General features: G+C 42.2%; 1 protein-coding gene across 7 annotated transcripts in view; it reads right to left on the reverse strand.

The window, feature by feature from the left end:
* Window positions 1-5,280: 5,280 nt before the first annotated feature.
* KCTD1 (potassium channel tetramerization domain containing 1) overlaps window positions 5,281-23,845 on the reverse strand; it is a 100,146-nt gene continuing 81,581 nt past the window's right edge. For all 7 annotated transcript variants that reach the window (XM_069004651.1, XM_069004650.1, XM_069004647.1 and 4 more), the window contains exons 3-5: window positions 11,703-11,847; window positions 9,083-9,388; window positions 5,281-6,243 (exon numbers count right to left, since the gene is read on the reverse strand). In XM_069004651.1, coding sequence (XP_068860752.1) covers window positions 6,085-6,243; window positions 9,083-9,388; window positions 11,703-11,847 — 610 coding nt within the window. In that variant the 3' untranslated portion in view covers window positions 5,281-6,084. The remainder of the gene's footprint in view (window positions 6,244-9,082; window positions 9,389-11,702; window positions 11,848-23,845) is intronic.

Genomic DNA, 23,845 nt, shown 5'->3' on the forward strand with positions numbered 1-23,845 from the left:
TAATGCCTGAGTTCTGTGTTAAGGAACGTAAACATAAACAGAAAATGATAGCTCCTACTGAAAAGCTGAGCCAGAGGAGGGAAATGAAGTAGATCATCAGTAGACTTCACTTGAAACATGTAAGGTAAAGGAAATTTAATTTAATTTAATTTATTTTTCCCTCACTTTGGAAGGAATTAGAAAAAGAAATCAGAAGGTGCATCAAGCCTAACATGGTTGTAGTGCTACATTTTAAGCTCATTCAGACATCCCAGCAACGCCTTCTACATGCTTGAATAGCTTCAGCTTAAAAAAAGAAACGTGTCACAGTGTCTCATTGATTTCTACCTCTTTCTGTACTGCAAGAGGGCTTGTGGAAGAGGGCAACTAAGTGGGACTCCAGATGTGCAGTTTGACACCCACGTGGGTGACAGTCGGGCCTCTTTAGCCTCCCCAGCTGCAAGGTGAGTTTATTGCTGCCTTCTTCCCTTAGAAGTAGAGAGATGCTTAATTGAAGGACTGTACAAAGCTTTGAAGAGACCAAGCACTGCATTAGGGCCAAAGTTATTACTCTTGAGCTGCCCAGGCACAGTCCCCAGCAGAAGAAAAACAAGCCTCCTGAACTGAAGAAAGCGAAGGAAAGAAATGCACAGCTGGTTTTGGTTTTAATGTAAGCCGCCCAGAACTGAAATATTTATTCAGAAGCAGCAGGGATTAGCGAAATCATGGCTCCAGATCTTCAGAACATGCATCCATGCTCTGCTTGTTTTGCCTTTTGTTTTTGCAATTTCTTGGCAGTTAATCAAATGAAGTATCAAACATCCACTGGTGAGCCTTGCTAAGCCCTCTGGTTTGACCTGAAGTCAGAATGAATACAGTACATGAGTTTAGGGGACTTCAGCACATGCAGTTTTTCTTTTAAGTCAATGTCACCCTGTCTTTTAGACTGCATCCTAATGGTAAGGAGGCAAGGCCAGCCATCCCATGCTTCACATTTTCCTCAGAAAATTAATAACAACACTGACAAGCTACATAACAGAAGCCACAAGACCATTTAGGGTTGTAGATGAGATCATTTATCAGTCCAAACTCCAGAGCACAGAGACAAATCTCCCTCTCTCCATCTCTCCTCAGACCATCAAGCTAGAGCTGTGCTCTGAGAACCACGGGACAGGGCTCAATGCCTTGGCTAGGGCACCAGCACCCCATGCTCCCCCAGAAGCACAAATCCGGACTGCTCATACCAGTGACAGCCTCTCCAGAGAGGAGAACTCATGTATATAGGGATTTAACGAGGCTGAGAGAGAAGTGTGATCAACCCATGCTTCCTCTGACCTGCAGTGGGAAATACTGTATTTTAGAAGCAACAGAGATGACATACTATTGCTGTGGATGCAATGACACTGACAGCCCATGGCCACGCTGAAGGCCTTTGGCTTCTGACTGGAGTGTGAGGCAAGTTCACCATGAGTATGGAGGGCAGAAGATGGGATCTCGCCTATAATCTCCAACATCACGTGAAAAATATGACACTCCTCATTATTTTAGGGGCACAGGACTCCTATTAGGTCCCTAGTCAAAAAATGTGAAAAAAAAAAATAATCACAGGTTCAAGGAGAAGTGGGCTTTTCTTCATCTATCAGAGGACATCTCCATTTCTGGAGGTCTTACTTGTGCAAATAGAAGATGCTTCAGCAGACTAGCACTAGAGTTTCCCCCCAGCATCGATGCAAACATCCTGGTTACCAGCTAGCAGAGCTTACAAGAGGATGAACTTGTATACTATGTGCCTGCATTTTTTCCTTTTAAGAGGAGTTAGGGATATGATTTTAATGATTTCAGTCTCAAAGAGAGAATCCCATAGGCTAAGTCAATTTTGGGGTCTTCAAAAACCAGATCAATGGGGTAGTAGCCAAAGCCAACACAGGGACCTGATGCAACATATTGATTTTTGGTGGTGGCGATCCCTCCAGACCCTCAAGAAATAATAAACCACTCAAACTGAAGTCTGAGAGAAAGTAACTGGTCTACAGGCCCTAAGGATGTCTTGGTTTCATTTCCACTGTAAATAAACCTCAGGCAGCTTGAATGCCAACATACAAATACCAGTTGTCTGTAGAAATAATTCATAATATAGAATTCCGCAGTGAAGAAATGACAGATGGAAATAAATGTTTTTATTTCTCCGAAAAACTGACCATCGGTCAATAAAAATGCTTTTCTCACCCCCCAAAATCCAACCCTTGCCCCCCAAGTCATGCAGTGGAAACATTAAAGAAAAATTCACTCAACAATCATTTGGGTGGCAGTAGAAATCCTGTAATTAGTATAGAAATCAATTTTAAAGGTTGCTGCAAAAAATTATGCTCATGAACAAAATATTTCTCTTCAAATTGAAATCAGTGCCTGTTCAGCATAAAGGAAAATAATTGAATGGGTGGCTCAACTTTCATGTTTTCAGAGTTTACTAAGTTTTCCCCATTGGTTTTCGTTGTGCATTATAGCAGGCATCATAAAACAATCGTAAAACATGCCTCAACTCGACATGCTTGTGCCAGTCAAGCACTGAGATGATCAGCTTCCTTCTGTAGACATCTGGCAACGGAGAGGAAAAACATTCATTGGGCCAGACTGCCTGGCCAAATAAGTACCTGGAGACAGAATAAATTAGCAGCACCTATTCACCAGTACTGCTTTTGGAAAGAGAGATTAACCCAGTGACAAAGCAGGACTTCACTTTCTCCAGCACAGAGTAAATTAGCTCAGTCTTCAATTGGACACTCAGTTTTAAGGTTCATCCAAGCATGCCAGGATCCATACTTACATTACACAGCTGTTTGGTACATTAAGGAGGCAACAGGGGAAGAACTAAACCCTGGTTTGATGGTTATTTCAGAAATCCAGCATTTGCGTTACCCAAAGAAAAGGTGAGGACCAAGTTCCTCTGCCTGTGTCTCACTGTGGGAAGGGGACTTGGTGCCATCTGCAATCTCTGCACGTCTGCAGGGGGTCTCCTGGCAGCTGCTTAACCAACTTGCTGAAGTACAGCGTTGGCAGCTACTGCTCACTGCAGCTCTGCCTCTTGCTATTAAATACAGCACCACTGATCGCATGAAATGGAGTCAACACTTTCTAATAAAGAATTAGATGAATTCAAAAGTCAAAATTACTAACCTCCAGAGACAAGATGACCGTAATCTGGTCCTTCTTGGTTCCCCCAGTACCCCCACTTTCCTGGAGATATTGCTCATTTGTTTGTTCAGTTTTTCAAAAGAACATTTAAAAAACACATGGTTATAAGCCTCAGTTGCAAACTGGACTAATCTCATTTGCTCTCTAAAAATCTACAGCTAGCTTATTCCTGCATACATTTTTCATCAGCCATCACTTTGAATATTCATGACCTCTTACTCCATGACCACATTTTAACTGCAGAGACATTTACATTCAGGGTCTCAGAGTGATTTTTGACTCCAAGAACAACAAAAGCAGGTTTGGTGGGAGGGTGACCAGCCAGCCGAGGATTTGGGAGGGGCACAGCGGTATCTTCAATGTCACTGACTTGGAAGGTACATGCTGAGCAAGCAAAACCATTAGCAGAGCACAACCTGCTTGCTTTGGGAGCCACATGTTGGAAAGCATCAGTGGCAAAGCTCCTCACCCTCCACACCCAGCCTGTGCAGAGGCTGCAGGCAGTGTGGGCCCTGCCAGCACTGGTGGGACACTTTTGGGGCTGCTGATGCTCCTGGCCAGGCAAACTTGGGCTGCCTGCTTGCCAAGCAGCAGGGAAAGGAGCTGCACCCCCACCCAGCTCCAGCCTGCACTGGAGCGTAAGCCCATGTGCACAGATGGAGGCCAGCAGGGCAGGTCTGGATGTGGGAGTACCTTTGGGCTGAACAGAGCGTGTAGACACATCCCCGGGGACACTGCGGAGGCCCCAGAAAGTGCAGCTCCACCCGGATGCCCAGGGAGGATTTGTGCAGCAGTCTCTGAAGAATCCCATCACCTTGCACTGGCACCCACAGACTCTCAAACCCATGAGGACTGGCATCTTTTTGGACATCACAAATTTCATCACTTCTGACGGTTTTAAGATCTGCTAAAAATATTTATTTCCCTGGGTTTTAGCTTTCCGACTTTCATGCAGACTAACAACCAAATTGTGGGCAGTAAGAGCAAGCATTTGTTTATTTTGTAAGAGGACTTCTTGCTGCTAATTGAAAACAAGCATTTTCAATGAGGCAGCTGTTTCAGTACTGTGAATAGACAGATCAGCATCACATTGAAGATCTAATAACCCGCTAATGAACCTTAATTTTTAGAGCCCCCTCCCTCACTCATTTTCACATTTCAGTAATTCCAAACCATTGATATGTGCTGCCAGTTATTTAAATATGTCCTCTGACATCTTTTAATAAAAACCAGAAAAAATGTAACTTGCTTTGTTTAGTTACCAGAATATATTAAAAACCTTGTTACACATATCTAACAGTTTCTTTTTTTCTTTTCTTAAATAAATAGCAAAGTGTCACCAAACTGAATGGAATGCCAGCACCGTTGCATTGATAGAAATTTCCATAGTAGGATGATCACACAGTCATGTTCTGTAACAGTGCATAAAAAGACACCTTGGAGGAAAGGTGGTGGTTGCTGGTGCATCAACCTGTGAGCGGTCCATGCATCGGCAGCGGGATGTGGTGCCTCTGCAAAATCTCACAGGCCTGGAGCCGGTGCCTGCAGAGGTGGCCCCAGTGTGACTCTGCAAGAGAGCAGCTCGCAGGACATCTAACGCAGGGCGCGGATTTCCTGCCTGCCACCAAGGGCCACACAGCCGGCGGGTAACCCAAGGGGCTGGCTGTGTCTCTCTCTAGGCAGAACAATGGCTTGAAACGAAGGAAATGAGCAACATGAAAACCAAACAGGCTGACTAATGCTCAGCAAGGCAGGGGCTTGGAGAGTCAAAGCTGCCAACTCCTTAATCAAGAGGGAATTATGCAAGTTACAGGGAAGGTTACAGAACCAGCTGTCATTTTTTGATGGGTTTCCCTGGGCTGAGCTGGTGTTATTTTCACATCTGACCAACAGCTTCTCTTCCAGCTAGGACAAAGCTTAAAAGGGACAGTGCTGAAGGAATAGCAGCCATATGCACCACACCAGAAGATCCCTCAACATCCTCTGCTGCCTTTAACTCACTCCACTCTGTGCAGGCAGAGTGCCCCAGTGCTCTCTTTGCCCCTCCATACGCTGGAGTGCAGTGCAATGCCACCTCTCTGCTTCTGTTAGCTTAAACCAGACCCTTGGTATTTTAAACAGGAGTTTATTGTATTTAATACATTATAAAATTTGAAAAAATTGTAGGAAAGCAGCAGATTCAAACCAGAGCATCTCTACCAAATATTAATTATTCTGGCCCCCTTTGAAAAACACAAAACAAAACAACAAAAAAACTCATTCAAAAGAAAAGTTAACCTTTCACATCTGTGAGGGCAGACAAAAAGTGTGCGACTTCTGTACAAACTACATTTAAAATTTCAGCTTTCCAATGCAATGGATGGTCATCTCCTGAACATCTGCCCATCCACCTCTAAAAAAGACAGACATAAACCTCCATATGCAAATAAAGTTGAGTCAAGGTGTGTACACATTAAAAAGTGGATGGCTGTTTGGAAAATGGGTGAAGAGTAGCCTATGAATCCCCCCCAGCAATGGCTTGTACACCGTTAAGTGGGCCCGGGAAGGGCCTAGGACACTTAATGGCCATCACAGCGCCAACCTCATCTACCACATTTTGTCATTGCATTTCCTACCCTTTGACATATACATACATATATATATGTACAGACATACATATACATACATATTTTTTTATGTGTGTGTGTGTTTTCTTTATACCTTGAGGTTACTATTATTCTCACTACTATTCCAAGTGTTCCCATATGAATTCAGGTGTAGTCTCTGTATTTGATATAAATGTGTCTTTTATTCAATTTTAGTTCCAGGACTTGTTTGGAGTCCAAACTGCACATGAAATGTCCCCTTTTTTCTTTCCTCTTTTTTTTTCCTTTTTTTTTTTTTTTTTTTTTTGCATAAAGAAACATGTCCATTTTAGTCCAGAGGCTCTTGCTTTATTCGAATGACAGAGGGTGCACGAGATGTCCTTCTGAGTTCTCGTCTCAGTACGTATTCACTGAATTGGGAAGAGTCCACCCCACCTCCACATGAGCCAACAATCTCAAACCCTCTTTGCTGTAACCTCTCAAGTACCTGCAAAAAAGAGGAAACAAACACCAATGTATAAGTAAATAAACAGACAATTTGCTGTCCAATGATAATAGCTGCTGTTTTAAAATGGATTCAGCCAGGGGAAAAAAAAAGTGGTTACATAGATTAACTGTACTGGATTGATTTCTGCTGACTATGGCCACTGAGCAGTGAAAAAGAAAAAAATGAAGAAAAATTTATTTTATTTTTTTAGTACTGCCAACAAATCCAGTCTTTCTCTGGCCACAGAAGCATTTCTAGAAAAACACATTCTCTGCTTCACAGAATTTACAATACAAAAGGGCAAATACAGGATTGCACAGCAGATGCTGAGAAAACACCTCAACTAAATGGTGACAATGTAGATAACATGGTCATAATTTCAGAAAACCTACCATGATATTTACTAGAGACTTAAAAACCAACTCTTTGTTACTTTTATCATCATCTTCATCTGTTCTGGGCTTCCTTTGCCTCACCTGTGAAGGAGACTCTTCCTGGGATTTACCAGGGTCAGCCTGACAGGCACCAGCCCCAAGGAAGGGGCTGATGCTCCTGGACCCCAGAGGATGTGGGACCCTCCATTCAGCATGACCAGACCTCACAAGGGTTGTGCTGGAATCAGGTCCCTACCAAAGCTTTCCCTGCTATTTCACCAGTTGTCAAACTGGCTTGCATGGGTGCTGGGACAACACTGGCAAATAGCACAGCAGAAGGCTGCAAAGAACTAGGGTGGGCAGAGAAGCAAGCTGAGGTTTAAAAATGCTTCAAAGAAGACATGCCATGTCTCTACATCAAATTCTTCAGGTTGGCAAGTGTCTTTCCAAAGTTCCTGAGCATGGCAAATTGCACTTCAGACATATCAAAAAGGAAGGGGTAGGAAAAGAGACTTGGAAACAGCGATCAAAACACACGTGAGATTTTTGTTAACCCTGACCTTTAGCTTTTAACTATATGCCAAAATCCCCTGCCACTGCCCAAATGTGTTGGTGCAAGTCGCTGAAAAACAGAACAAGAGAACTTGGGTCCTGAGAAAAATGTGGTGGAGGCAGCTCTGGAAATGCTCAGCCCTGGACAAACCATTTGGTCTGTACGTCACTCTTCAGGTCTATGGGTAGTCCTTGTCCTGTCTCCCAGTTTTATTAGTACTGGGAGATGCTTATGTCTTCCTGTTATCAGTGTGGGATCATTACCACTCTTGAAGCCTGTACATATTTTGCCACTCTGACTCAGGTTTTTCACATCAGTAAACATGCTTTGTAATTCTTATTTATGCAACAAAAATGTAAGCATCAGAGTAAGTGACAAAGTGCTGAAGGATGCAACTGCCTTGATAACTGTCCCATGATGTGGCTAAAGAACCGTCCTTGAAGCTCCTTCTCAGTTGTAATCTGACATCTAAGGCTGTCCTAAATTTGCATTAATCTCTGACAAAACAATTTTGATGTTTCAGCATGAGAGTCAAGGTCAGTAAGGGACAATTGTCCAAGCATAACATGGGTTAGATAGGTCTAGATATGTCTGTCTAGAACCTTGTGTTAAGTGCTAGCACAAGTGACGTGCCTGGCCAGCCTTCAGTGCATGCCCCAGTGCTCAGCTTGCTTCCTCTGGAGAAAAAGAGGCTCAGGGGTGACCTACAACTACCTGAAAGGAGGCTGAAGCAAGGTGGGTGATGGACTCTTCTACCAGGAAACCAGCGACAGGACAAGAGGAAATGGCCTCAAGATGCACCAGGGGACATTCAGGTTGGACATCAGAAAGAATTTCTTCACTATGAGGGTGGTTAAGCATTGGAATGGACTACCCAGGGCAGTGGTGGAGTCACCATCCCTGGAAATGTTCAAGAAATGACTGGATGTGCACTTAGTGCTGTGGTTTAGTTGATGTGGCGGTGTCTGATCAGAGGCTGAACTCAGTGATCTTGGAGATCTTTTCCGGCCTTAATGACTCTCTACCTGGACAGTGGGACCTGGCAGATGAAGAGATGCCAAGCTCAGCTTGCAAGCCTGTTCTGTGTAAGAATTCACTCATGAGTCTGCAGCATTTAGGAGGTGTGTTTAAACCAAACAGCATCAATTGTGCTATTGATGATTCCAGATGGCAAGTGCTGGCTATGCAGGATGTGCTAACTAGGTGCAGGCAGGTGTCTGAGGTTGGTTGCTTTTTACCAACAAAGGATAAAACATATAACAGTGAAGTTTATTATAATTATTCCAGGAACTACCTGTATTTGTCTCCCAGATTTTTTCTTATCCATTTCATAACAGCTACTGATTTTAGACATTGCTACATTGAATCATGGAATACTTTGGGTTGAAAGGGACCTTTAAAGATCATCTAGTTCAACCCTCCTGCAATGGGCAGGGACATCTTTCACTAAATCAGTGAGCCCTGTCCAGCCTGACCCTTGAATATTCCATGGATGGGGCATCCACCACCTCTCTGGGCAACCTGTTCCAGTGTTTCACCACCCTCACTGAAAAATTTTCCTCCTTTTATCTAGTACAAATCTGCCCTATTTTCGTTTAAAATCATTATCCCTTGTCCTATCGATCGCAACAGGCCTCTACTATGCCCCAAAAAATTAGGAAAAAACATTGAAAGTGAAGGGTCTTCCCTGAGACCACAGAAAATTCTAACACTACTGTAGCTTGTTTGCAAAGAGATTTGGTGATACGTGAATTAAATGGAGAAAGACAACTTGACGCGCAGAAGTAAATCACTTGCTTAAAGCCTCCAGCTGATTCTGCTCACCAAAACGCTCCAGTGACACGGAAGAGGGGCAGCCCACTGGCACCTGGCCAGCAGCTCCCTTTCAAAAAATGCACATGTGACTTCCTACCTGAACTGAGTTGAGGTGACAGTATCCGTTCAGCGGAAATCGGATGACGTGTGTAGAGTCGTGGTTCCAGCCGGCGTTGACAGAGTTACACATCACATCACCGATCTCTGGGAACACTTCCTCTATCAATGACTTATCTCCACTCAGGGTAATCCTCTCTCCAAGATCTGGGGCAACTCGCACCACCAGGCACTCGCAGGACTTTGAGAAGCGGCCACTCTCCCGGTCCTGTTTCCACCGTTCCATCTCTCCCAGCATGGGCTGAAGCTGGAAATACTTTGCTTCTTCATATAACAAGCTGTAGTCCTGAAAGACACATACATTACTGTGCACAATTAAGAGAGGCATTGCTAATGTGGTGCTTAAGGTATATGGTTATTCAGGCCAACGCTGCTCTAGGTCTGGAACCCTTCAGACAGAGCTCCTAATTACTGTGTAGGAAGGTGTAATAAAATAACAGTACAAGCAAAAAATAACCATCAGCCACTTGAAACAGACTGAGTATAGCAGCAATTTTAAGAGTAGAGTAAGGCTATGCTTGCTCAATTCCCAGCTTGCTCGATTCCTTTCTGAAAAAAAACCCCCACTTTTCCCCATATTTTATCCCCACAGTGATGTCATATAATAATGATCTCATTGAACAGATGGAACAGAATTCAATCAGGATTCAGAAAATTCATCACTAGGATCCATTGCATCTTACAGCAATACTAGCAGGCATTGTAACAGGTATAAGAATGTAAATGAGGGAGCCTGCGATGGTTGTTAGTGTAAAATGATTCAGATATTTGCATAATGTTTGCACATATTAGTGTATTTTAAAAATTAAGTATTTTTTAATACTTCCCTATTTTGCCACTAGTATTGTTTACTACATCATCTCAAATGCCAGAGCATAGGGAATGCATTTCTAGGCAAAGCCAGTGCAGAAGTAATTTAGAACTGATGATGTGGAGTCTGCCTACTGCCATTTTTTAAATTTCAAAAAACATTAAAAAAAAATCTTGTTTTTCTAGGTGTAAGAGCATAAAACCATTTGGAAAATATTTATACAGAGAAAAGAGATACATGAGAATTAGGGAAGAGAGAGAAACAGAATGACAACAAGAGAAGCCTGCTAACAGTCAGTATGGTCCTGAATTTGAACTAGAAACCAAATACTTGATGAGGACACCTAAATCATGGTAAAAATACTGTTTACATTTCTTGTGTAACAAAAAAGTAATGTAATCTATGTATTTCTAAGAAACAAGAAACACTGTGCATTTTAATCACTGTTTTTTTGTACACCTTAAAGCATAACTGGGGAGGACACCCCTTTGAACATCACAGTTGGGTGAACTTGCCAGGAGTTACATTTTTAATTTCAGCACAGCTACAGTATATTTATGTGTTTAAAAGGCTCTACATATGTAATTTCTTAATATTGCATGAAAGGTGGCTTTTCCTTTTCCTGTATTTCTGATTACCTGCAGGACAAGTGCTGAGAGCAGCACAAAGCCATGCTTAGGCTTCAAAAGCAGGAAATGATGCTTATCTGTTAGCTCCAAACTCCCACATTATTCAGGGAGATCTACCCTTGTCACGTATGGAGCAGCAAGGATGTGTCTACCGCAGATGATTCAAAGGTTGCTGAAATAAAGCTCTCAAACAAAACCTCACAGCTATTATGCCCCAAATGCCTGAAAAACTGTCTCAGCTACTGCCTGAAAAACTGTCTCAGCTACGAGAGGCAAAGGACTGCATACCAGTGTGAACTGCTCCATGCCTGCCTCATCACCCATCATCTCTCCTGTTCAGTCCCAGTTGCTGCATTTCCTGCAGTGAACCAGGTGCACTGATGAGTGATCATTAAGCACAGATAAGGATCTGTTCTGATTGCAGACACCACATATACACCCTCATACCAACTAGCGGATAAACACCACATGGATTCTGAAGCTCTGCCTCTGTAGCCTTTTTCTGACAGTGAACTACCACTAATTCGTTACTAAAAACTAAAAAAAAAAAAAAAAAAAAAAAAAAAAAAAAAAAAAGCAGGCTCTTTTTTAAAGTTTAAATAATAAACATAGAACTGTTCATTCCTGACTTCTTCAAAACTCCAAAATTAAACTTGCAGCATGCATTCAAGAGTCTGAGGGAGAAAAGATTCTATGACTTAATGCCCAAATATTACTATGTGTGCAGTTTATTTTGTCAATATTGTGATTCACACACCATTTTCAGTGTGGGAGTGGAAACAGGAGCTGCTGCAATCACTAGGGAAGCATAAAAACGGATGAGAGGACAAGTAATCAGCAAAGCTCATGAGCAGTGAGTTGCAGATTGTAACATCACTTTTGTTTCCATCAGTATCCTACACTATTTAATTTCCCTAGGTCAAACCTGGCAAGGTTGCTTCATTACTGCTATAGCCAGGAGGGGAAAGTTTAATATTGATGCCACTCTAGGAAAGGAAGACACCACTTTAGCAGCCCCGTTCTTACTTTTGTCATGTACCTGAAATCAAACACCATACCCTGCAAGTCCCCATTCCCTATCCAGGCCTCTGTTTTGACTACACACCAGATACTTGCTTTACCAAGCTACACGCAAAAACCCAAGTCCCTTGAAATCTCACCTTGAAATCATCAGGAATGAGGAGTTTTGATGTCCTTAAGAAATTCAAGATATATCTGAACATCTGCCCATCTCTGTCGATGAAATAATGCTGCTTGAGACTGTCGAGGACAATGGGCTCCGTGCCATCGAAAAGCCGGCCAATTCTAGAGAGGAAACAAGAGACAAGGAGCAGAGTCAGACCAAGCTCACCTCAAGAGCTGCTCAAATGGCCCAGTGCTACAAAACCCTCCCGTGCACACTTCACTGAAGCAGCTCTGTGGCTTTGTTCCATAAGAAAAGGGCTGGTTTCAAACCACTGTGTAAGCCATATATTTTCCGGCATGGCCTCATTTACTTCCAAGCAGCACAGCTGGGCAGGTAGAAGGGAAGAAGCCAGGGCAGCAGCCTCTCCCACCCACCTCACTGCCCTAATCTGTATCTCATAAGATGACAAATTCTCAATTATTTTGGACACATCTTTTGATAGTCCCCTTCAGCACACCCCCATCCCTTCTAGATGTTCCTACACCCCGGACTGACTCATTCTGCTTTCCAGAGCAATGCATAGGGAACTTGATTTAGTTTGGAAACTAAATCTGGGTACCTGAGGAATAGTTTGGTTTGGTTCTTTGCTTGGTTTTCACTTGTTTTTTTAAGCCCAGGTCACTTTTTGGATACCATTTACTGCAACCAAGACTAGGGCAGGCACAGGTGAGGTGAGGGCAGCACATTGAGGTAATATGAAGATGGGGGTAGAGAGGTGATAAGATTTCAATGTAAGGTAATGCTTTAATGTAAAAGTTAAGTGCTTGTGGCAGGTATCAATCAGAACACTCAAATACTATAGAAAAATGCCTCAAGTTTTAGACACCACTCACTGACCACCAGTGACACATGGCTGACCAGCATGCAGCCACCTAGAGAGCCTCCGCTTGCCAACAGCTCTTGCAATATAAACCACGCACATACATTTCTGGATGTGGGTCCCACAAACCAGCTGTAGTTAGAGCAATAGGAAGGGCTGAAAACTCCAAACAAAACCCTCAGAGTAACATGAAATAAATGTTTTGTTTCTGCACTGGGGCATTTGCAAAACACTCCTGAATCACAGGTGGTTTCCCAATGAAATGAGCAGGAGTGACTGGTAGGTCTGATTCTGTGTGTCTGTCCATACATCTGTACATGCAATGTGGAAATACTTTTTGACAACAAACAGTCATGGCACACTATTTTTGCTTTGTTTTAAAAGACGTGAATGAACAATGAACACCCACCACCAGCAATAAAAAAAAGCCACCAAATACTCAGAGGTGATCAGCCCTCCTGGCTGCATGAAGCACCCCAGGCTGAGAGATGCCCCATCTATTGGCCAGCAGAAAGGGAAGTCCAGAAGGGGTTCAAGAGGCAAAAGACAGAAGTGGCTTCCAGAGGGGGAGGCAGCAGGGCTTGCAGCAGGCTCTCAGGGAACTGCACAGGGGCAGGGTTCCAGGTGACCATACACTGTGTTGCATCAACAGCCAAATATCCTCCCTCTGAAAATGGCACAGGCAACCCAAATTGAGTTTGGAATGATGTCTGTGCCTGGAGCAGGTGTATATATATATATATATATATATATATATATATATATATATATATATATATATAAGTCGTGAACAGAATACAAATCTCATCTATAGTTTCTCACCAGCTGGGAGGAGACCAGGAAAGAAACAAAACTCCATTAACCCCAGCTGGCCATTTACAGTTCTGTAATAAATGCCTGAATCAATTCAAGTTGCATGAAGTCTGTAGCATATAAGGAATTAAATATATTTTGCATCATGATCAGGTACAGAACTTTTTTTTTTTTTCCAAGCCATCCCTTGAACTATTCAAGCTTTCTTCCTTGTCTTGGTTTTGGAGACGAAACTTCAGGAGGAAACACTCCAGAATGCATGTCTCCTCCAAAGGAAAAAGGGCCTCCCCTTTTCCTCCACCAATAAGACAAGTGGGTCACAGCAAGTGAAAGTGGAAAAAAACCCCAGTTTATTAACACCAAACAAAACAGGGTAGGACAGGATTAAAAAAAACCTCAAAATGCAACAAATGCCCGGAGAGGGAACAGACGCGGGCTCGGACCAGCCAGGGCCGCTCCCGCAGGCTCCCCGGACCGGCGAGCAGGGAAGGGAGGCAGTGAGGCAAGGGGAAGGAAAGGGAAAAAAGAACAAGAAAACAACCCAACAGAACCTTTTCCCAGCTATCCGGAGCACAAAGGAAACCCAAAAGCAGCACAGTGCTCTCAGCACACTCCCTCCCCAGCCCTGCCCAGCCCCAGAGCCCCCGAGCCGCTGGGCTGAGCCGTCCCACCGCCCCGCACTCGGTCCCGTGGCCCCGCCCCCGGCTCCGTCCCAAAGGCGCAGCGTCCTCGGGCATCGAGCGGCCGGTTAAGGAATAAAGCGGCTTCACAACGTCACCCCAGGACATTCCTCAAAGACTTGTTACTGCCTGCCCTGCTGCTCAAAATTTAGGCTGCCACAGCCCACATAATACAGGCTCCTGTTCACTTGGTGGATGAGCCACATTTTATGTCTAATATGGAAGTACTCAGCATTTAGAATTAATTTTCCCTTATACTCAAGCATGTCATCTTCAAATTTATCATGGAATTCACACACAAAACATGTATTTGGCCAAGTCAGTCATTACTGAAATGTATAATTGTAATTGGTTTCTGCAGCATTTTCCTAGTTCTAAATTACTTATATAATTACATATTTTAAACCTCTAGGCTTTTTGTCTCCATTTTATTAATTGTTTAGAGAAGAGCAAGATAGTATCAGAGGATGGAGCCTTCTGACAAAACCATAATGCTGAGGAGAGTGCTCAGCCACTGGGAGTGCTACCTGGGATCTGAAAGGCTTTGGGAATGGGCTGAAGTGTTAACAGACGGCACTGCCTTAGTGCTCTGCTGCCCTGCAGCAGCAGCAGCAACAGCAGCAAAATCCCAGGAACTGCTAAGTCCCAATTCCCTCCTGACTCCCCTCAAGGATCACTTTGCAATACACAACTGCTCTATCACATATTAAAACAACATTGGAAGGGTAGAACCCCAGCAGAGAGACTTCTGTAAACAAAATTAAAACTTTTTTCCTTTTCAGATGGAAAAAATTTCGATTCCAGCTTCCTTGATATGGCCTTCAGGGAAAAACTTAAGATTCTATGAAATCCGACTCTGGTGACATGGTCCTGCTCCTAACCTGCATTTGCTACACCCATCAGGAGAGGAGACTGGGCTATGCCAGGATCTGAGGAACAAGCAGCATCCTCACCTTTGCACTTTTGGGTTCCCAGGGGCACAGTGGGAAGCTCTCTCTCATGCCTCACTTGTCACCTCCTCTGTACAATACGACTTGAAAACCATCCTCCCTGCCACCCATAGCTCTGCTGGCATTCCCACTTGGTCCTACACTGGGATTATGATGCTTAAGAGACACCAGTTTGGTGGCACAAGAAGGGACTGGTAAATCAATGTAATTTCACTTCCCAAAAAACCTGAAATCCCCGTCTCCTTCTTGACAATGTTGGCTGATGATTGGCAAAGATACCTTTTTTTTTTTAAATGACAAATACATAAGAGCTGAATGGAGTTTTGAAACAGGAAAGTGCTTTGAAGGAAGCTTATAAAATAAGATGATAATTATATGCAGAATTAGCCAAATACCAAGGGTAAAGGATAAGAAACTGTAGTCCATTTACAAGAAAATGTGATTCTGAAATATTTAATTAAAACTAACAGGCTGGAATTTTCCATATATCAGGAAAATTAATGTCCCATGGGTTGAAAGTGCGACCTCCAATGGGTAATAATTAATGTCTGTGGCTTTAAGTATCATATTCCACTGTCAGAAATCGAATGCTTCGAGGGCTGAAAATATAACCAGTGGAAAACCCTGCTTCCATCAGAGAACTTGGTTTTACTTTAAGGACACAAACCAGGTATAGCTACAAGTCCTTGTTTACTGGAGAGCAAACAAGAGGGAATGGAAAAGATCATTGTTTTAAATCCACAAAATACTATAGGGATGGATCTTTCTTCACACAGATCAGCACTCTCATAACAGTATTTCTAGACCAAAAAGCTAGCACAGGAAGATGACACTGTTTGCAGGATTTCTCAAATTCTTCAGAAAAAAGTCCTGCTTGTCAAGTATAAAAATATACTCAATCTGCAGCAAAACTGTATACATAGTCTGTTTATAACCTTGCTCTCACATTGTATAAATATTTATATACATTGTTATTATACACATAAAGAGAAAGGACTTCACTTTAGTATATTCTGCCTCAGCTGAGAATGTGGGAAAGCAGCAATAATTAGGAACAAGATGGCCAATACTAATTAAACAAGTCAACTGTTGCAAAACTCTCTTAATGCCAAGAAAAATGACGGAGTTCTGCAGATTATTTTAATGGCTTCACTGGATAGAGCTAAAAATTCTTCCCTTCTGTAATCAAAAGGATACAGGGAACATGGAAAAGCTTTGAAAGCCTATATGTTTGGAAACATGGAGAATATTATGTCACTTTCAAACTAAGGTAGAAATAAACCTTTTACTTGTCTGAGAAAACAGGTTTCTAGCAATTGAATATATTCAGTATGTTATTTCTCATATTAACGTCTTTATCAGAGGACACTGCAAACTCAAAACCAACTGAAAATCTTTTGCAATAAACTACTTTCAACAGTTCTGAGCTCTCAGTTCTCCCTTTTCCCCATGTTTTTCACAAAATAACAAAAAGAGCAGAAAACTGGTGTGAAGTCCTTTTCTTAACCCATCAGAGGGGACTGTGCAGCAGGAGGAGCATCAGTGATGCCCTGGAACCTGCAATCCCACACCAATGGCAAGGCAAGTAACTGCCTGGATTTCACTGACGGCGGATATTCAGCAGCTGGCAAAGAGCAAAATACTCATGAAAATATATCTCTCTCCCTCCAGTAATAAAACACATGGCAAAGTAAAGGTATTTTATTTGAAATCTTACTCATCTGGTTGGATCCACTGTTTCAAAGTGATTAGGAGCTTGGTCCTTAAAAGTAAAGTGCGAGTTTTATTATCACGTCATTATATTTATGTGGCTAATGGGAATGCTTATTTAACACTCTGGAGTGTGTGGAGATTGAGCTGGAACAGGCTTTTACTTTTTTTTTTTCTCTGCAACTTTTAGTCCGAGCTGTCCTTATTAATTTCTTTTCATTTTCTTTCACTGAGTGCTCAAAGGCAATTTGCATAAGAGCCCATTATAAATTAGATCTGTTTAATGGTATGCTCATCTCATGGCTATTTAATTTTACTTCCTCGTATGTCTAAATTATATAATTTTGCACTGTCCCCTAGCAGCTAGTACAGTTGAAGAGGTGTCCATACCAGCGAGAAATGTTATCCCACCCAAGTGGAGAATGATGAGGTTTCTATTCTTTTTTTCCAGAGGATCACTTTGACAATATCAACCTGCTTTTCTTTTTTGAATAACTTACATCATTTGAATCCATAGAGACTGAATACATAGCAACCTTTATAACTCTGCATAACAAAAGTTGGCTCATAAACATAACAGAATACATTTGCAATTTTCAGGAACATATATTACGAAAACCGCATTTTAACCAAATACCCAGTTGTAATCTCTTGCTCTCAGTGCTATTATAATTTGTTCTTATCTTTTTCTTCTTACATTTAATTTAAGGTTTCATGTCTGTGAGTCTCAGGAATTCCTTAGCACATACAGCTCCTACATTATGACAAGGTGCATGAATACAATGATTTTAAAGCAAAGGTAACAGGGGAAAAATGCATTAAAACCTAAAATCTCATTAAACCTTCTATAGAAAAAGTATTTATATAAGAGCCAAAATGACAGAGAAGAAGAATGTACAGGAGGAGGTATTGAAACACCAGTTCTTACAAGGTTTAAAAAAAAGTTACATGGCATTTTAAAGAACAGATAAATGCCAAATACTGAGTAAAAGGATGTCAAACCTTTGTGGAAATATTTGCTAAAGATTAAGGAACTGAATCATTTACATGGAGAAGATTTCAAACATCTTAAGATTGTTACTTCAGCATGACAGTGAAAGAAAAGGTAGGGGCAAGCTCAGAGGGCTCATAAAGCATTTAGAAGGAAGTGAGATAGATAAAAAGTGGTGAATAATCTTAAAGGCAGAGCAAAGCATGTGAGGAGCAGATGGGAAGGATCTGAAATGATGAGTGACATGGTACCATCAGGGAATGCATCAGAGACAAAAAAAAAAAAAAAAAAAAAAAGAAAGAAGAGAGAGAAACATGGGATTTGCTACAACCTGCCTGATCAGAGGCAGCATCAGGAGCAGAGATGAAAGCAAATCAGGCATATTACAAAATGAACTAATAGTCATTGGCTCTAATCCAGGGGGACAAACTGACACATTAACTGGAAAAGTATAAATTGCACAACATCGTGTAGTCATGTTGCAGGAATGCTACTGACATGAGAGCAAACTACGTCTTTCTACGCCACAGATGAGCGTGGAGAATGCGAGACGTGTATCGAAATGACAGCGGAACAAACGTGGATACATGGGTCACAGGGTGCATGAAAAAATGGACAGCCAAGGCTGCACAAGTCAGTAGAAGCACCCTCACCTCTGTTTGCCTGAAAAGGAAGCTTTTCCAAAATAAAATAAAACCTGTGTTTCCTCTGCTCAACAGTTGACCGAGCTACCTAGGAGATTCACACCAGAACTAATGATTACACCATGAAATTGAGCAAAGACAACAACTCCCCTGGTGTACAGAACGTACTGGTTGACAGTCAGTCACCCTGGTGGGTGCAGGGTGCCCGACTGTTCGACAGAAGCCAGTCCAAAAATGTAGTCTCTGTCCCAGCCTTCTCCTGGGATGTTCAAACCCTCATTCCCAAACTCAGGACCATCATCTACCCAGACACAACTGGCACTTGTAGAAATGCTGATGTTTTAGAATAGAAAGGAATAAATAGTTGGGATGGGATGTTGAGAGCTGCTGACTCATGACCAGAGAACTGTGCATGCAGGTAGATGGAAACGATCTCCCACATCGCACGATGGCAACAAGGGCGAGGCCAGGAGTGCACTACCCCAGACCATGGATGGGCCAGGGAGTTTCTGTTTACCATATTCCTTCTGTCTCTGCTCTGGTATACCAGAGAGATGCAGACTGATAAGAGGAACAGGCTGAAACCCTAATCTGCATTTTTTCACATGAGGCTGGGCAGGTAAGTGTTTTAAAAGCAATTGCAATACCGTGTCAGCCAAACCTCCTGAATTTCTAGTTTGCATTACAGGTTTCAGATGTGGCCGAGAGGGGTCTATCCTCTGCTCACCAGCTGGTGTCCCACCCCAAACCAGGATCTTTATCCCCACAAATCCCATCACTTTTCAGAAAGCAAGGTTCCTGCATCTGACAGACACTGAAGAGCTGGACTCAATGATCCTTGTGGATCTCTTCCATCTCAGAGTATTCTGTGACTGAATACATCCTTGACCCTCAGTTTTGCTTGTCTTCAGATACCAGACACACCCTCAAGCCCTTTTGCTACCACACAGATATATTTCCAGAAACCTTAAGCCTTGCAATCCCCAAATAGGTTGTTCCTTCAGCCAACCTACTGTCTACAGACCAGTGCCATAGCCCCTCTCTTTCTCTAGCACTTTGAGACACCTCTGGGACCAGCCAGCACCCTGACTGATCCACCTGCCAAATCATGGAGCCTCAGAGCAGGGCAGGAGGGTGCATATACCTGCCATCATCCCTCTCATCACAGGGGGCAATTTGCTCTAGGTATTTGTGAGGACATCAGGCGATAAGGAACTACATATGGCCTTCCCTGCACACCTTGGTGGTCCACAGCCACACCTTGACCACCAGTATTTTAGTCCTTAAAATGCTGTCTCTGCTCTTCTTTCTTTTCAGGCTTGTGCATGCACTGGATCTACTGAAGAACAGTCTACAAGCCTTTAAGCCCCACATCTCCTACAGTGTTTGGTATCTTGCAAGTAAAAAAACTTAAAAAACTTTCTAGTTTTCCAGAGCATATCAAAACCACTTTTCCTAAAATCACTTAAACCAATGAAATGTTAAATCAATTATTCATGCAAATACTTTTGCCATCTCTGTTTTTTGTAACCAAGTTTTCTTGGCAATGATAACATTTCACAGAAAAATTAACAAATACTCTCTTTGCTTGCCAAGATAATTTTACTAAGCTTGAATCCGATTCCATTGAGGTATGTTATTTGTTTTATCTTGAGGGAAGCTGCCTATTAAGTTAGTAGCAACCGTGTCCTTTTGCTTGTGATATGGTTATTACTGAGCTATCAGGAGTACCTTTAAGTTATTAGGGTGCAATGGCAAATTAAGTACTTTGCGTCATAATTAGCTAATGACTTTTGAATTATATTTTAATCATGTTTAAGATGGTCAGGTTGGCTGTGAGTACAGATAATGGAGGATAGGAGCAGAAGAGGAGTGTTTATCATTCAATACCAAAAGCCAGAAAGTAGGTAAACCGGTGGATGCACAACATCCCAAAGGCCATGATAATCTATATATTCAGAACACGGAACTCCTTCACAGGCAGCAATGTGAAAAAGTGGAACTTGTGTCTCAGGATCACATTTGAGTAAAAAGCAAAAATATATTCGTTTCAACTCAGTCTCCTTTGAGCCTGTCAACTTTTTTTTTTTTTAAATAAAAAGATTGTTAACAATACCCATCTTCAAATCCCTGTTGATAAACCTCTTCATGTGGATTCCACAAAGAGAGGACACTGTTAAAGCAGCTTGGTAAAAGCTACCAGAGCCATTTCCCTTTCAAAACTTATGATGTTCAAAAAAACCCCAAACAACCAAAAAAAAAAACCTTCTCAGAATGGGGAAAATCCTTTGATGTATTCCTTTGTATATCAAGTTTGCCCCTCAGCTTTCATGAATTTCATTCAAACCTCTATTAGCTCTCACTACTTCTTCTGTATCCTTGAGAAGACTCAGCATCAAAATTCCACATACGAATCACTGGAAATTAGGAAACACACTGAGACTCTCCATGAAATGCCTTAGAAAAGTAGCAGCAAAACAAGTTTTGGCTCCAAGCCCAACAGAGACCCCACTTCAGCACGTTTGTGCTTTGTAGAAGCTCTAAGGTGTTGCTAATTCTGCCCCTTTCCAGGATGTTACATTGAGAACCAGGCATCACACTTCATATCCCTGGAACCTCTTTCCCTTTGAATGACAAACATGGCAATGAAACCATAATGAATTAAGCTTTCCATTATCTTCACAACTTTCACTACTTAGCCAGAAATCACTTCTATGTTGTTTTGTTAACTGCTGCCTTCTCTAAGAGAAGGGACAACACGTTTCCATAGACAGGACAAGAACACACTTGCCTTTCCCTTCACAAGAGTTGCACAAGTTCCTCCTGCATTGCCGCCCATAAAGGCAGGAGACTGCACAATTAACCTCTGTGTGCTCTATGGGGGATCCTACAGGGACTGCTTCCTGAGAGAAAGAGGCCACCACTACATTAAAGCCTAAGTACAAGCTTTCCATTAATGAATAAAATTCAGAGGGACAAAGTGCTTCTAAAACTTTTTGATGTTAACTATGTCTGTGCCTGTGTCCCCAGAAAACACCACCCCTCAGAGCCCAGAATGAAGTATTCCCAAACATCTTCGCTCTTCTGCTTTCAGTAAATACCCATGAAAATCACACACAAACTTTGTAACATCCTTCTTAAGTGCAGTTCATGCAGAGAACAGCAACTTGCTGCTGTTAGCTTGTGCAGCAGAAGCCTGTAAAACAGATTACCAGGTCTCAACCCTGCTGCTGAATTTGGGCTTGGACTGTCAGAAGGCAAATTTGCCAGAGAAGGTGGAAAAGATGTTCGCTCTGCTTTTTAAAAGCCCTACGCAAATAGACAAAGGAGAAAAAAATACACACACAAAGAATACTATTAAGGTAGTCAAAACTAGCTTCACAAATTAAGATATGTGAGATATTAGAGATGCTCCTGCAACTCACATTTGCAAACTTCCCTCTGTGTGGAAGATTTTAGACTATGTCTTTAATGATCTAATGAAGCAAGAAGGTACCAGACTAAGGAATGTTGTAAAGAAAGCATGCAAGAATGAATCTTCAGAACAGGGCTCGAAGAATACGCAGAAAATGCAGCCCAAGGGACACATGCTGAACTGAGGAGGAGCAGGAGATGCTGATGACATGTTTAGTAAATAAGCAACACATCTCTATGCATAGAGGCAGGCAAATGTATTGGAGATGGTATTATTACACACACACCATGAAACTACAAAGAAAGGTCACCCAAATAATGTTCTTTTCCTATAAAGCTTACTTTAATTGCAATGAGAGAAGCTGGAAGGCCAGCTATCCAATAGCACATTTATTATACTTCTCTCAAATATTTGTGTTTTCCTTTACGACTTACTTAGCCCACCTGCTCAGAGATTCCTCTACCTAGACTGAAAGCAGTACTTTCAGGCTAACATCCTAGATTTCAAACTCTTCTAGAAGGGCAATCCATGTGGTATAAGAGCATACAAAACAGAGGCAAGGAAGAGATGCGTGTTACGAGCACAGAATTTAGTATGAGAAACACAGGACCGTATGCTGCTCTTTTTTTGATTAACTCTAACTCACATAAAATACAATTACATTGCTGTGATTCCTGGTGTGGACACCCACAACTGCCTATATAAAGAAACGTGTTTATACCCGTATAACTCATTCCCATATATTTACATGTTTAATCACTTCCATGCTAGAGGTTGAAACGATTTATGCACTTCAGCAACTAGAAAAATCACACCATTAACCAAATCAGTTCATACAAAACCTGTGCACTAATCAGTTAAGAGGACAGGAAAGTCCACCTAAAACATCGTAGACAGTGGCTCTGAGCAATAAATAATGCTCATTGCACAGGTTAGAAATGCCAAAGCCACACCTGAACGTTTTGCTGGTGGTGGGGTGATAAAAAAACACACAGATAACATTATTTCCATTGACAGACTTTACATATACAAAACAGTGGCTTTATTGTTTATTAAATTAGATGCTGCCACGGTGTAATCATCCCTGCAGCCATACCAAGCCCAACAGCAGGTCAAATGCAGTCCTGTGGAGGAGGTAGCGAGAGGAGAAAGGAAGAGAACTGAGACACAGCACAGAAGCAATACAGCCCCATAAACTAGTGGTGCAAGCAATAATTAATCCATGGATGTGAAAACAGACACCATAACTGTAGAGAGCAAAACCTACAAAAACACCACATGACAAAAGTAAATGTTACAACATGGTTCCTTTAATAAACAACATCCAGGATGTGATTCAGCTGCCTGTTACCACTTCAGATACTCTAGGGCATCCCAAAGTGCTGGGTGATGGCACAGGGACACTACTGCAGGCTTGTGCCCTGCTGGAGCAGCCACAGAGTCTGGGCAGGAACTGTGTGCAGGCATTAGCTTCCCATGTCAAGGTGAGTGTAAACCACTCACAAAAATGACCAGAAACTAACTGTACCAAAATTCATATATTAAACAAAATCCAACACAATTTTTTCCTGGGCACTAATTTCACTAAAAAAAAAAAAAAAAAAATCCGGGTCTATTAAATAAAAAATCTGCAAATTTATATGATATTAAATCCAAAGCAATAGTTTGTAGTGCTCCTAAATTGTGTAGGAATTGGTACCATTTTTAATTTAAGAGCTCTTTTACCCTGTAACTCATGTTACTCTCACACAGAGGAGCTGATTGGTCTTAGCTTCTTCCTCCACTACAGGAAATCAGAAGAGTGACATCCAAAGTCATATTACACTGCAAAGTGTGTTAGGAGCCCTTCTCCCTAAGTGCAGGCAGTCAGCCTCAAGTATTCTAGCAGGATGTTGAAGTGGGCTGACTCCAGGATCAAGCTATAGCCCATGGACAGAGAGAGTGCCACCAAGGGCAGCCCACCCACACGGGGCTGGGTCTTGTTCCACACACACCTTGTGCACCACTGCAGCAGCAATCAGGCACCCAAAAGATTGCAATAGCTCTGTCACACAGCAACTCATAAATCCTGAATGCAGGCAGACAGGTGGGAAA

Source organism: Aphelocoma coerulescens, chromosome 2 (genome assembly GCF_041296385.1).
Source record: "Aphelocoma coerulescens isolate FSJ_1873_10779 chromosome 2, UR_Acoe_1.0, whole genome shotgun sequence".
NCBI lineage: Eukaryota > Metazoa > Chordata > Aves > Passeriformes > Corvidae > Aphelocoma > Aphelocoma coerulescens.